Genomic DNA, 15681 nt, shown 5'->3' on the forward strand with positions numbered 1-15681 from the left:
ATCAGTATTTGAGGCTGAATACCCTTCTATTCTCTCAGAACCACGGCACTGAATAACTCCTTTACTGCCGCCTCCCCAGCACGGCCAACATGCAAATGCGTTCTTGTGTGTCTACACCCAGAATATTTGCAGCATTTGTAGCTGGACTTCAAAACAATCCATTGTTCACATACATCTAAGACATAGCCACAAATTTCTCACATTAGCCGATATGGGCAGTCATCTGCAAATGGCGTTTGACAGCACATGAAATGTGAAATCTCTGGAGAATGGGGATAAAGTGTAAAGGGAAGCACCCCCACCCTCCACCCCATTAAAGCCGTGGAGTAAACTAGGTGGACACACACTGGTTCCTTTATTTCTAGGATTTATAGAAGATTTGAGTTAAAGCCGAAATGGGAAAAGTCTCATTTTAGTACTCAAGTGTTAGGTAATGGTCTACTCATTACCACCGTAATTTTTCAGTTCCCCTGAGATTTATAAAAGTCCAGTTTATTTTCCAGCAGAAAAGCAATTATTATAAAGCAATTAAAACAATATTTTAATGCTAGTGTTCTGGGCATTTGAGTGGAGTTTGCAGACACAAACATCTTTCCAATCGTCACTAATTAACAAGAGGTCCTGCATGAAATCAGAGGGATTTCTTGCAAAAATGCAAAAATATTTCTCGTGTGCTCAATGAAAGCTCTGGAAGAGTCATTTCAGGTCCCAGAGGCATGAGACACAATGGCTGGTCAACAGGAATAACCTTCCAGCTTCGAGGCTGCCCATCCAAAAGTCACATTTGGATCCGTAACAAGGGGGAACTTAAATATTTCCACTGCTACAGAAAGGCCTGATGGCAATTCCCCAGGACTCATTAGCATCAGCAAGGAGTACAGGGCAGCCTCGTGGCCGAGACCTGGGCTCAGAGCCGGCTGCTTGGACGCGATTCCTGGCTCTGCGACTCACTAGCTGTGTCACTTTGGGCAAGTTACCTTATCTCTCTGGAATACAGTTCTGTGTCTGCAAAAGGGGGATGCTAATTACACCTTCCTCACTGGGATGTTGGGTGGGACTCAAGGAGACAATCTTTCTGAAGCAATTAACAAAGTGAGGTTTTAGAGGTTGCATTTGTCATGGGATGGGATGAAGGAAGTAAAAATAATCCCAATATATCCACCAGCTATGTGGATGCTTACCCATTTACTCTAGAAGCTGAGACACATGGGACACTCAACCAGAGGTTGTGTCACACTGGGTGTCTCATCATCGGTGACCAACTCAAACCAGAAAAGTGGTTAACAGAGACATCTGTGGTGCCTGAGTTTGGCAAAATGGAGGCTTATCTTGCAAAGAAGACAGAACAGAAAAACCTGTTCACCAGTTTCTAGTCTTATTTTATACTGTAAATATTTGCAAACAGCTCAGCACAGTTCAGGTAGGTAGGTCCCTTCTCTTTCCAAAGTGTCGGGCAATTACCACTTCTCACGTGACCCAGCAGTGCCCATCATGATTTGAAACTGACTTTTAATTTGATGGACTGCTCACCTTCTCGTTCTTTCAGGCTGCCCACCATCCTCAGAAAGGGTTAGAAGAGCAGAAATGAAAACTCATTCGGTTCAGACTTGGGAGAGTGGTCAAATCATCCATGAAACCATGGTACTTACAAACATGAGACGGGTAGGTATGTTGTCTGATTGCACCAAAGGATTTTTATAGAGCCAGATCTCTTCTGGCTGGATGACCCTCTGGAATGGATCCAAAAACTCTGTGAAACTGAAACAAAACAAAGAAAGATGCATGAGAGCTGAGCACTCAGCAGTTGCCCTTACTTCATGAGACAACGTGTCCTGCACACCCTCAAGTGGAGAATCCAGCCCGCTAGGGAAGAGGAGGGGGAACAGCAGGCTGCCCCCGCTGGTAGTGCTCAGCCAGGTCCAACTGAGTAAACATCGAAAGAATTACTGAGACTTTGTAGAATCTTCTGTCACCACCTGCCAGCAAGGACCAATCCTGGGCATATGAGAATAGCTGTGAGGGCAACATACAAAGATCGTAAGAATTTGGGGTCCAGCGTGAACTGGAAGCTGAAGTGCAAAACGGTGGTTCAGACCAGAGCAAAGCAACACAGCACAGTCTCTGGGAACAAAATGGACTTGAATTGGAGCAACGGTGAGGGAGCAGCTGGCACCACCCGGGGAAGAACTGGTGGAGTCCTTCCCTCCGTGTTACCCTGCGGGTGCCCTGCCACCCTCACCACCATTAGAGGGCAGAGTGAGAAGGAAAAGCCTCCAAGAGAAGACAAGGTTAAGACGAGGAAAACACAGAGGAAAGAAGGAAGCAAAAAGGGGAATGAGGAACATTCTAGGTCAACTATTTGACACCATTCACAAACACTAACTCAAAATGGATTAAAGACTTGAATGTTAAGATCTGAAATCATAAAATACACAGAAGAAAACATAGGTGAGAAGCTTCTGGACGTCAGTTTTATGGATTTGACTCCAATGCCAAGGGAAACAAAAACACAAATAAATAAATACATAAAGCAAAAATGCTTCTGCACAACAAAGGAAACCATCAACAAAACAAAAAGGCAACCAATCGAATGAGAAAAGATATTTGCAAATATTTCCAATAATGGGTTAATATCCAAAATATATAAAGAACTCATACAGCTTAATAACAACAACAAAAAAATCAATCAGATTAAAACATAGGCAGAGGATCTAAATAGACATTCTTCCAAGGAAGAGATACAGATGGCCAACAGGCACATGAAAAGATGCTCCATATCACTAATTATTGGGGAAATGCAAACCAAAACCACAATGAGATATCACCTCAAACCCATTAGAATGGCTGTCGTCAAAAAATCAAGAAATAACAAGTGTTGGTGAGGATGTGGAGATCCTTGTACACTGCTGGTGGGATTGTAAATTGGTGTAGCCACTGTGGAAAACAGTATAGAGGTTCCTCAAAAAATTAAGAACAGAACTACCAGGCAATCCAGCAATTCCCCTTCTGGTTATTTATCCAAAGAATATGAAAACACTAACTGGAAAAGATGCATGCACCCCTATGTTCACTGCAGTATTATTTACAGTAGCCAAGACATGGAAACAACCTAAGTGTCCATCAATGGACAACTGTATAAAGAAGATGTGATATATCTATATAATGGAATACTACTCAGCTATAAAAAAGATGACATCTTGCCATTTGTGACAACATGGATGGACCTTAAGGGTATTATGCTAAGTGAAAGAAGTCAGATGGAAAAGGACAAAAGCCATATGATTTCACTCATATATGGAATATAAAACAAAAAACAAACAAAACAAAACAAAAACAGAGTCACAGTTACAGACAACAGATCAGTGGGGGGAGGCAAAATGGGTAATGGGGGTGAATGTATGGTGACAGATGCAAACCAGACTTTTGGTGGTGAGTATGTTATAAGGTACACAGATACTGAATTATAATGTTGTATACCTGCAATTTACATAATGTTATTAACCAATGTTGCCTCAATTTATAAAAAATAAATAAAGATATCTAACAGGTCATTAGGTATCATTTATTATTTGTTTCAAAGAAAAAAGCTATTTAATGAAACTGCATAGGTGTGAAAGCAGTGTTTTCTTCAATGGTATCAACTAAATCTGATTCTGTAGCTAGTACCAGTCTAGACTCAAAATAACTAACTTCTTTCTCCCATTACCAGCATTGCTGAGTGTTACCTATTGTCAACATTATTGTACTTACCAGGGGCCCAAAACTAAAAACAAAATGTCTAAACTGTACTGGCCAAATGTTTTGATGTGAAAAGCATGGAGTTACTACTGAAGTAAACCTATAATTTTCTTTCATGAACATTGTAACGGTCCAAAGTCAGTTAACCTGTGGTTGGATTTTGATCCAAGACACACTTCTTCTATTTCTTTACTGTTTGATTGGACAGTTATCTTAGTCTAACAGCATCTTAATCTGTTCCTGGCAAAGCAAGGACAATGTTACTTGTTTTCTCCTTAGTTTGCTGAGGAAACGGTTTGAAGAACTTGGAAAATACACACTTATGAAAATTCAAAGATGTTATTCTAACTTTATGCTGAACAATTCTCTCTATAATTCATACACAGTTCATACATGGTACATGGTATAGATGCTTAAATCCTTAGACCAGGTGCTTCTCTCTCTCTCTCTCTCTCTCTCTCACACACACACACACACACACACACACACACACACACACCAAGCCCAAACTTAACTGAGTGGAAGGCAAGCAAAAGCAAGCAATTTTCTAAGACACAGAGAAAATAATCCACTGAAGTTAGCGGACACAGAAAAGCAGCAAAGGGAGATCGGATGTTAACACAAAATGACAAACAGGCAGAAATCTCAAGGAGAAGTGAAGCCAAAGTAAAACATAACAGATAAAAACATCTCAGGATTTTCCCTTTTCCCTCCTGGTGGACCTCGGCTGTCACTCCTTCACACAGAATCACAAAAACACGGCCTGCCTCTCTTCCACTGGTCACCGGAATCTTCACCTGGCAGCAGTGGATGCAATTTCAGAGGCACACACTGCACGTGGGGGCCCTTCAGGCCTTGGGCCAGCCTGGCGTCAAATAAAAACATCATCTGGCCCCTCAGAGGATCGCTAGACTAGGGCTGGCGGGGGTGGTGGCATCTACAGTGGTGACAGATACATGATACATCTCTCTCTCTCCCCCTCCCCAGGATACATATCTGTTTATACAGAAAAGAACACACTAGGGACAATGGACGGTCATCGTAACTACTGCTTATTCATTCAGCACTAACTCGGTGCCTGCAATGAGCCAGGTCCTAGCCTATGAATGCTGGTGACTAAAACACACATGGCCCCATTCTCGTGAAGGTGACAGTCACAGGACCCCAAATCCCACCTGACTGGGAAATGAGATGTCAAGGTCTTTAGCTACAGGTGTGGGAACGCCGTCCACACAGAAGTTCGCCACCTGCTTTGAGGAGACGTTGGGTTTGGGGGCCTCCACAGTTGGACCCAGGTGGCCTCCAACTAGAGCCACCTATGAGCACGCTGGCTCACGACGGCTGTTCCAGGTGTGTACCTATCACCGTCCACATGCAGAATGTGGCGACAGATTCCACCCAAAGTGGGGGACCCAGAACAATAGCGCCATCTTGACACCACACAACAGGAACAGCAAGTCCCTGAACAAGGGACAGTGATGCCACTGTGCCCTGTGCCTCTTCTGACTTAAAGGCAAGTTCTCAGAGCCCCAGAATGTCTCCCACAAGCTTGTGAAAGACGCATTAGATTTGTCAATGACTTTTAATTCACAGACCTTGATAACACGCCTTCTTTAAGAAAGGTTATCGCTTCGGTCACCTACTAGATACAGATGTCTCCCTCCTTTTCCCCCTTCAATGACATAAGACTATAGCAAAATATGAATTCAACTAGACCATTAGATTTGGTTCAAATCCCTGCTTTGGCATTTGGCCAGCTGGGTGGCTTGAAAAAGGTCACTTGCCCTCTCTGAGGCTTCACATCTTCCCCCCACCCCTCAGAATGGCCACAGCTTCCAGGGCAGTAATGGCACAGCTATCATCGGCAGTGAGAAATGTTAGGCTCTGGCACAGAGCCTGGGGCGCCGAAGGCCTGGATCCAAGGTGGCTGCTGTTCTCACAAATGAGAGTAAGCATGATGCTGATGACATAATGACTGGGCCTCAGAAGGCCTCTCCACCCTTTTTATGCCCCACCAGGGCAGTGAGTTTCCAGATTGAGAGGAGGAGCTGGAACGGAAGAACGTCAACCACCAACACTCATCCTTTGGCTGTTCTCTAAGCAAACACTGGCCCAGAAAGTCACTTTTGAACCTTGCAACCGGAAGGAGGAAAAAAGGAGATGCATGACAAAGAATAGCTTTCCAGGCCAGAGCAAAGAGTACAGCATGTTTCCTAACTGCACTATTGACTTTTCCTCTCTGATAGGCCTTCCCCGTGCCAGAGGGCACCCACAAATGGGCAACAGTGCGGTCAGCGCAACGGGCAGGAGGCTCCACTTGACCGAGAGGAGGTGGACCGGATTTTCCACTAGTGCTGGGGAAGGGAGTGAGGTGAGGCCATTGAGGGAACATATGAATGACTCCTGTGAGCCAGGAAATAAGCAACCTGCCTCCTGAGCCGGGATGGATGGCCACCCCCACAGACAAAAGTAACAAATGTAATAATAATACCGAGTTATTACCTTTGGAGCCATCTTGTGCTAAGCCCTTTACTCTGTGTTTTCCCACATCACTCCCTTTAATCTTCATAAGATCCCTATGAGGCAGAAATTATAGTTATTCCCATTTTAGAGATGAGGGCAGTGAGGCCACAAGACACAGGGTGTCTGGCCTAAATCCTCACAGCTCTGGGTGCCATCGATTTCAGTTAAGTGTGACAATGGGAAGAGTAATAAATAAAAGCAGAAATAATGAAGGAGGACAGGGGGGAAATCAGAAACGGAAGAACTAAAATGGGAAGAGGTCAGGTCATTCACAAAATGAGTTGCCTTCAAAAACCTGCATACCTGGACATGCCTGCAAACCCTCAGGTGAAAGGTGCCCCAGAACCTGGAGCCATGAGGAGGCCGCTCGCTGACTCGGATGCTGTCCAGATTGGATGCTTCAGAAAGCAGATGCCTAGTAACTGGGGTGATGAGGGACCAGCGGAAGTCGTGGCAAAGCCAGGCCACTGAGTTTGGGACTTAGGGAAACCTGTGGGATCTGCCGCCCAAAGGCTACGAGGGCCCCCCTCCCAGCAGCTGTCCACGACTGATCACCCTCCGGGCCAGACACGGAAAATGTTGTGTAGGGACCACTGAACTGTATCTGAACCACAGGCAAACAAAATCCACTCCAAAGAAAACACTAGTTAAAAAAAAATGTTAGAGGAACACAAGTGTATATTTCTTTACTCACAGAACCTCTGTCTCCGGTTAATCTTTTTGTCTCTAATGCCCAGTGAACCATTCACTCCTGGATTAAAGAGGAGTCTTTAGGAATTTAGCCATTGCTTAAACCAATGGAATATTCCACACACCCACGCCTACAGCAGGCCATGGCAAGATCCTGGGACAGACCACTGAGCAGAGATCTGAGGCAGAAGAGAATGCCATTCAACGCTCAGGGCAAACACGTGAAGACAGAAATTTAATTTGAAGGGGCTTCTGAGCTATAATTTTAATGAAAATATACCAGCCGGGGAGTGCTTGTTCCTAAACAGGGGCCTGTGAAGTGTCTTTGAGGTTTTCCTCCCTCATAACCGCCTCTGAATTCCCCATGTAATTTAGCAGTGGCAGGGTGACATCAGGCCTTCCCTACCTGCATCCTTGGCAGAAATCAGCAAAGTCCTGACCTGAACAAACCCCCTGACCATCCTCTCCAGGACCTATTTTCCTATTTTCCCCTATGGAGGGAGAAGGCCATGTCCTTCTAGAATGGTCTTCAATTGGGCTGGTAGGCAAGAAGAGGTGGACAAGTGAGACAGAATAGCCACAAATGCGAAGGCCAAGGGCTGGGGACAGTCGTGATCCGATGAGAAGCCGATGGCAGGTCCCAGGCCAGGGCTGAGAACATGTGAGTACGACATAAAATGTTGGGATACAGCTTCCGGTGGCATGCTAGCCTGCTGGGCGGCTGAGGTCTGGCGAAAGCGGAAGTTTCCTCTCTACCCTGAGGAATGGCCACATCTATGGTTGTTGAGCAGATAAGGAACTCTCATTCTGCCCTCAGAGTTATCTCCTGGCTGTGAACATCACTCGCTGTCTCCGTGGCCACCTGCACTGCAAATGCTGAACTCCTCACTGCAAAATCAAACTGAGACACAGGCCTGTGGACATGGACTTGACCATGGACAGCTGGAGACATGCCCATGCTGGTGTCTGCGGCCCCCACAACGGCCAGCTCCTGAGTCATGGACCAAGCAATGACTGCCCATTGGTACGACTGGGCTCTATGGCTGGGATTGAGCGGCTCGTTCTGAGTCTCCCTAAGAAGAGGGTCAGGAATAACCAGGTCATCGTCACCACTGCAAAGATGCAGCAGCACAGAGGAGGATGTAAAGGCGACAGCAGAACGTCAGCTCCAAAAGAGCATCAGGGATTCTTGCCTGCTTTTGATCACAGGGCTTAGAACAGTGCCTGGCATATATTAGATGCTCAATTAATATTTGTTGAATCAAAACTAAACAAAGAAATCCACGTCCGCTGTTTCAGTAAAGATCCAATCTTCTGCCACATGGAATCTTCAGTCAGAGGCTGGCAGTTGGCCACCCCTAGACTGAATGCAGCCTGCTGCTATGTTGGTTTAAACAGCTCTGTGTTTTTAAAAAATGTGTAATTCATGACGAATATTTAAAAACCAGGAGCTCTTACAGCAAAATCTGGATTTCTGGCTTCCGCTGAAGAATTTGGTCTGGACACGTTGGGACCACATCTCTCCAGGGCAAGAGACAGTCCGAGGAGCTGAGAAGCAGCTGCCCACTTTGGATGGGGTGAAGGCCTGTCCGGGGTCCTGCCCACCCATGTGTGTTTGTGACACCCCCATCCTGATGGCACAGGGTGACATTTGTGCTCCCCTCTCGTGGCTGCTTCAGGTTGGTTGCTGGCTGACCTGAGAGTCCCTAGGAACTCCTGGGACCCACTTGATAAAGACAGATCCCCCTGTGGACAAGTGTTTGTCTCTCTCTTCTCAAGAAGCCTGGTTTTGTTGGGTGCTCACCTGCTCAGGGGTTTATAAGGACTAATTGGTCCACAGCAGTTGTGTGTTCAGCTGTGCCCCTCCCACACCACCAGCACCTCCACTTCCCAGCTGAAAGATCAACGTGCAGACCTTGCTTTCTTCGTCATCTGTCCCACGGCACTACTGAGAACTGGGTTTGATACATCACAGACTGCTGGATGACTTCTTATTCACACAGTAAATGAGATGCCATGTCATCTTCGGCGACATCCAGAGGGAGAGAAGAAGGGAGGAAGAGAAGAAGGGAGAGAGGAAAGAGATGGGGAAGGATCAGCTCATCACTTTCTGAGTGCTGCCTACCTTCCAGAAACCTACGAGGCACTTCCTACCCCTTAATGCAATCACTCCTCACAAACGAAAAGTAGGCACTGTTCTCCCCATTTTCCAGAGAAAACAAGTGAGGCTCACAGAGGTTTCTTGACCTGCCCAAGGTCAGTCAGCGAAACAAGCAGTGAAAACTAGAACCCAAACTCAGGTCTTCTAACCAAACTCCTGGGCTAGTTCCACTGCCCTCATTTTGGGGAACATGGGCAAGAGCACACGGAGGTGGGAGAGGGGCCACAAGTGGGCTGCAGACAACAGCTCAACCCAGCTGAGAGGACAGTGGGAGGACCGAGTGTGCCCAGGCCGCACAGGGACGCAGGATCAGCTCATCTGGACCAGGAACCCAAAACACTAACGAGCCCTGACTCCACCACTGGCTAGTCTGTAATTGTAGGACAGTTACTCGCCCTCCCTATGTCTTTGTCAGTAAAATGGAACTTCATTCACTCGTGTATTCATTCATTCACATGCAGTACAGGAAGGCAGTTAAACGAAAAGCACCAATTCTGAAATACGGTTCTTCGGGTTTGATCTTGGCCAAATCACTTTCCTTCTATGCGCCTCAGGTTCCTATAAAAGGATATTATCTGTGTAAGGATTACTATAAACCAGATGACTGGCATATAGGAAACAGTGCCAAGAAACGTTGGCTTTTACTCATCACGTATTCATTCACTCAGCAAGCACTGCCATCCCATCTATCGAGTAGGTTCTGTGACCCCACTCAAGAGGCTAGTGTTGACCCTGGGCTCTGGGGACACTGTCCTCCTGTTCTTCCATCCCTATCCCTGCTCACTTTCTCTTTCCCTGGCTCCTCTCCCTCCCCCCAGGCCCTTCATGAATAATGTCACCCCATGAGGCCATCCTGGGACTTGGGTTCTCCTGCAGTGGGGTCACATGTGCTCCCGGGGCCACTCCAGCCCCTGACTTCTGGTCTTTCCAAACAACGTCTGCATCCCTGAGTTCTCACTCCCCATGCCGCCTGGCATCTCCAGTTGCTTCTGGGCAGACAGCTCTGGGTTTCCTTTTGGCATCAGAAAAAAATCAGTCCCAAGTGGGCAGCAGCCACCAACACTGCAAGCCAGCCACTTCTGCTCTCGTTGGTGTAGCTGCCAACTCAACCTGAGTCAGTCATTTAATTGCTCTGTTTTCCTCCTTTTTCTCTTGAAGGAACTGGACTACATGACTTCAGAGTTTTCTTTCTGTCTAAATGCTGTGAATCTCCCTCCCAGACAATGGAGACTCTAACAGATACAGAACACCTTCCATATTTCAGGTGTGGAATTATGCACTTAACATATATTATTTCACTCAGACTTTGCCACACCCTACAATGTCAGTTTTGCCTACAAAGAAACTGAGTTTAGGAAGTGCAAATCAAAACCACAAGGAGATATCACCTGATACCTATTAGAATGGCTATCACCAAAAAGACAAGAGCTAAGTGCTGGTGAGGATGTGGAGAAAAGGGAACCCATATGCACTGCAAGTGGGGATGTAAGTTGCTGCAGCCACTATGGAAAAACAGTATGGAGGTTCCTCAAAAAATTAAAAATAGAACCAGCATATGAGCCAGCAATCCCTCTTCTGGGTATACATCCAAAGGAAATGAAAACAGGATCTCAAAAAGATATCTTCACTCCTATGTTTAATGCGGCATTATTCACAATAGCAAAGACATGGAAACAATCTAAGTGTCCATCAATGGACAAATGGATAAAGAAGATGTGGTGTACATATACAATGGCATATTATATAGCTGTGAAAAAGGACATCCTGCTATTTGCAACAACATGGATGGAACTTGAGAGCACAATACTAAGTGAAATAAGTCAGACAGAGAGAGACAAATACTGTATAATCTCACGTATATGTGGAATCTAAAAAAGCTGAACTCATAGAAACAGAGTAGAGCGTTGGTTACCAGGGGCTGGGGGGTTGGGGAAAATTGGGAGATGATGGTCAAAGGGTACAAATGTAAAGCTATAGGATGAATAAATTCTAGAAATCTAATGTACAGCATAGTCATTATATAGTTAATAACAAGTATTATATACTTGAAAGTTGCTAAGAGAGTAGATGGGAAATGTTCTCACCACAAAAAAGAAATATAAATTATGAGACATGATGCAAGTGTTAGCTAATGCTACAGTGACTATCATTTCTCAGTATATAAGAATATCAAATCAACACATTAAACACTTTTAAGCTTACAGTGTTCTATGTAAATTACATCTCAATGAAGCCAGAAAAAGATTTAAAAAAAAAAAAGAGCTTAAAGGTCAAGTGATGCCGGTAAAAGGAGATTAATAGTATGCTGCTAAATAAATCAACTGTTGCTTCTCTGCCTTAAATGATTCCCCAAAGTCCTTAAACTTGTTATTTTATAAATGCTACCACGGACCTTCAAACGAATCAGTAGACAGTGCAACTAAGAATATTCCCCTTACCATGATCCCTTGCAAAATAACAAAGGTGCATCTAAATCACAATATGCCCAATCAGCAAAAGAGTCGGTACCTTCCCACCTGTACATGTAATTGCTGTGTTTAAAAACAAAACGAAACTCCCCAGCTGTCTCTGCAATACAAAAAATCAGAAGCAGAAGAGTGAATCTCACCATTCGCAACCTGCTGGCCGGCTTGTGACACTTGGGAGAGAGACCTCCCCAGAATCTGCAGTCACTACGGGAAGCTACCCTTAATTGGCTTTTGAGACTTTTGCACAACACTGCCAATTTGGGTAATGAAGTTTGGGAAAGACTGTAATCAAGCTGACTTATCCGCATTACTCCCCCTATTATTCTCCTTGTTACCCTGTGCTGCAATTACGTGCATGGAAAAGTTTTATGTAATGGAGATATGCAGGAGAAAGCGCCAGACCCTTCTGAATCCTGTAGTGAGCGAGGGGCTTAGCTTGTCCAATGATCCTGGGCCCCTATAGGAGATGGCCTGGGCAGGCTGACCTCAAGACTAGTAGGATAAATGCGGGCCAATTGCCCAATGAGCCCCCGCTCCAAACCTAACGAGCTCCTCGTACCCTACACTCACTTGGAAACTCGGTTACCAGCCTCCAAGAGAGGACTTGCTCGTGTCTGGTTGTGGAGAGGACACTGCTGACCACCAGCGAGTACATTCCACAGCAGGCGAAAAGCAAGAAAAAATGCATCCATCAATGCCTGTTACTGACTCTGACACTTGAATTCCCATTCTCTTCCCTATATTAATAGCCATTTAAAACAATACTACAACTTGTGACATCTAGCATTCATACACCACACACAGTTCTGGGCACATTAAATGCACCGTATGTCTTTTCAACCTCACAACCCCTAGCGAATATCACGTGTGTCATTCCCATTTTACAGATGGTCAAACTGAGGGCTCTCAGAGGCCACACAGTCTTAGTGCAGCCAGACCTCAGAGCCTGTGGGCATACTCACTAAGTGATCCTGCCTCATCAAGGGGAGGTGCAGACAGAGAGGCCCATGGTCACCTCGAGGGATCAGCTGATCTTTGTAAGGAGCATTTGGGAAGAAGCAAGAAAACTTTAAAGAAACTGAAAGAAAGCCACTTGATGGAATTGGGTGGGGCCATCCTGATTTGAGGCTGCTGGCAGTATGAGTGGGATCTATGTTGAGCATGACAAGTCTGCAGACGGAGGCTCTGGTCTTACCTGGGCCACCAACCGCCTCGTGACCTGGCACATGGCATGTGCATCTCTAAACCTGAGTGTCTCCATTTGTAAAATGCCCGGGGCGGCCTCGAAGCAATACCATTTAAAGACTCTTAGGGTTTGGAGAGCTGCTAACTAAGAACGGAGCAAAGCACGACGAATGCCGTACAGCGCTGGTTCCCAGCCCCGGCTGCCTATTACACTCACTCCAGGAACTTTTCAAAGTATCACTGTCCTTACCTGCTCCAAACCAATTAAACCAGACTCTCTGAGCATCCAGGGTGGGGCACTACGCAGGAAGCAACTTGGGAGGTCAACGGGACACATCTCTTTATTCTTTGCACTTCTCCTGGTCTTTTTTACTTGGATTTTCTTTGATTTTTGTCTGTACCTCATTTATTTCCCCGCTGAATGAATCAACAATGGTCATTTTTAAAGTATGACAAGGAATCCACAGTATCCAGCATCAAGAAATGTGCACATTTTCAGTTGCATCCCTGAATCTTTCTACTTTACGGAGACTCCTCTTCTGAAGGAGACCCCGATGGTTGTGAGCTAAGCCAGAGGGCAGCACTCTGTCTGTGCCACCTGTCCTGGGCTGAGACTGGCCTAGGCTGGCAGTAGATCCCTAAGCCTTGACGGCCACTCCCAAAGGGCAACATCAAGACTAGGGTCTGGGTTTGGGGACAAGAGACAAAGGGACGAAAGCTGCAGCCTGGACTCAGAGGGAGGCTGAACTCCAAAGCAGGTGCAGAGTTTAGCAAACGTTCTCTGAGCCCGGAGGCTGTGCCAGGCACTGGGATCCAGAGTGAACAAGACACAGCCTCTGCCTTCAGGACGCTCACAGTCTAGAGGCAAGGTCCTGGCTCAAAACCGGCTGTGCCCGTTTCCACCTGCAGCTGTAACAAATGACCACAAACGTAGTGGCTTCAGCAACACAAATTCTGGAGGTCAAAAGTCTGATGCACGTCTCACTGGGCTGAGATCAAAGTGCCAGCAGGGCTGCATGCCTCTCTGGAAACTCGAGGAGAGAATCCGCTTCCTTGTCTTGTCTGGCTTCTAGAAGCTGCCCTCATTCCTTGGCTTGTGGCCCCTTCATTGTCAAAGCCACAGCAGGTCGAGTCTTGCTCACACTGCATCTCTCCGACCCTCTCTTCTGCCTTTTCTTCTCCACTTTTAAGGACTCACGTAGTTAGACTGGCCCCACCCAGATGATCCAGGACAACCTCCCCGTCTGCAGGCCAGGTGATTAATAACCTCAGATACATCTGCAAGCTTACTCCCCTCGGCCAGGTGAAGGGACATATCCACAGGTTCCAGGGCTTAGGATGTGGGCACCTCTGGGGGAACATTATTCTGCCACACACTGGTCACTTCCAGAGATCGATTGGTTGCAATGATACACTGTTATGAGAAAGGAAAACCCTGTGCTCTCTCGCTTGTGCATTATTGCATTACATGCAAGCATGCATTTAAAAAAAAGAGAGAGAGAGAGAGAGAGAGAAGAAAATCTTCAAAATGTTAGCGATAGTTCTAGCTGCTCAGTCACTGTGACATCACACCGTGCATTTCCTGTGTGGCATCTATTACCACGCAGATACCTGATACCGCTGGAGAGCCCTGCCAGGCTGGAAGCGGCATGAGAGCACAGCCCTGGTCTGTCTTTCCCCACCCCCTCCATCCCAGGGCCCAGGATGGTGACCACAGTGGACAGTGGTCCAACTCCCAATGTGCCCAGCATGTTCTGAGTGCTATACACACATTCACTCACTCAGTCCACCTGAGACCCCCAGACAACAGTGTCACGAAGCTCCACCATGTGTGCACAGGAGCAAACTACTGCAGCCCACCTCTCCCAAAGTCACTGTCAGGGCATGCAAGAACGTCACCTGGCACCACCGCCCCCCGCTAATGGAGGCCAGGGCTGGTTCCATTCCTGTCTTCAGACATTAATGTCTAATTTATTCCAGTTCCAACCTGGAAAAGGTTCTTCCGGGAGCACATGGGCAAGGCTGAAACCCTAGCAGGAAGTCCTCATGGGGAGCTGCATAGAGCGGGGCTTTGTTCCCAGTCAGCGCCAGCAGCCACCTCTGCAGGGCTCAGGCGCAGGGGTGCAAGGAACCAGGAGAGGGCGAGTGGCGGTCTCCACTAGCCCAGGATGGTGGGAGGTGCAAAGACATAGGAACCACGTGAATCTGGGCTAGAATCCTGGCTCTGCCGTTTAGAGCTGTGATCCTGGATGTGTGTCAGCTATCTCGCCTGACTCGGTCAGAGGCCATCGTCTCTGAACAGTGAGGACGAGGGGAGATGCACGAGACAGCTGGACCCAGGGCCCAGAGGCTCCTTCCCAGCAGATCCGTAATGCCTTCCTCCTCATAATCCTCCGCCCCATTCTAGCCACAATGGCCTCCCCTGGAACCTGCCAACCATACCCTCATGTCAGGAATTTTGTCCATGCTGTTCCCTTCTACCTAGGATGGTCTTCCCCAGACCTGCATGCCTCATTCCTCACTTCCTTCAGGTCTCTGCTCAAGTAGCATCTTGTCACAGGCTTTCTCGAACATTTCCGCATAAAACAGCAACACCCCATCACAAACCAGTCCTCCCTCTCCTCCTCACCTACATATTTTCCCTATTGTTTATCACCATCCAACAGACTGTACTCTTAACTTGTTTATTTATTTAGTCATTCCCACCAGATTAGAATGTTGGCTCCCTGTGGACGAGGACTGTATCTGTTTTGGTCGCTGCTAAATGCCCAGGGTCTAGAGTTCTGCCTGATAGCTAACAGGTGCACAAAAGAATTTCTGGAGGAATGAACAGCCGCTCTCTGTAATTTCAGAGGGGAGAAAAAGACTCACATATTTACTGATATCCCCTCCGATAAATGGTCTGTAATCATATTT

At 46.6% G+C, this 15681-nt stretch overlaps 1 protein-coding gene across 6 annotated transcripts in view; it reads right to left on the reverse strand.

Moving 5' to 3' along the window:
* Positions 1-15681, reverse strand: part of PLPP4 (phospholipid phosphatase 4) — a 215579-nt gene that overhangs the window by 65973 nt on the left and 133925 nt on the right. For 5 of the 6 annotated variants that reach the window (XM_074338968.1, XM_074338969.1, XM_019752894.2 and 2 more), the window contains exon 2: positions 1650-1758. In XM_074338968.1, the coding sequence (XP_074195069.1) occupies positions 1650-1655 (6 nt within the window). In that variant the 5' untranslated portion in view covers positions 1656-1758. Of the gene's footprint in view, positions 1-1530; positions 1624-1649; positions 1759-15681 lie in introns of those variants that run through there. The other variant, XM_074338970.1, reaches the window with a different exon arrangement.

This window comes from Rhinolophus sinicus, linkage group LG07 (assembly GCF_036562045.2).
Source record: "Rhinolophus sinicus isolate RSC01 linkage group LG07, ASM3656204v1, whole genome shotgun sequence".
NCBI classification, from domain to species: domain Eukaryota; kingdom Metazoa; phylum Chordata; class Mammalia; order Chiroptera; family Rhinolophidae; genus Rhinolophus; species Rhinolophus sinicus.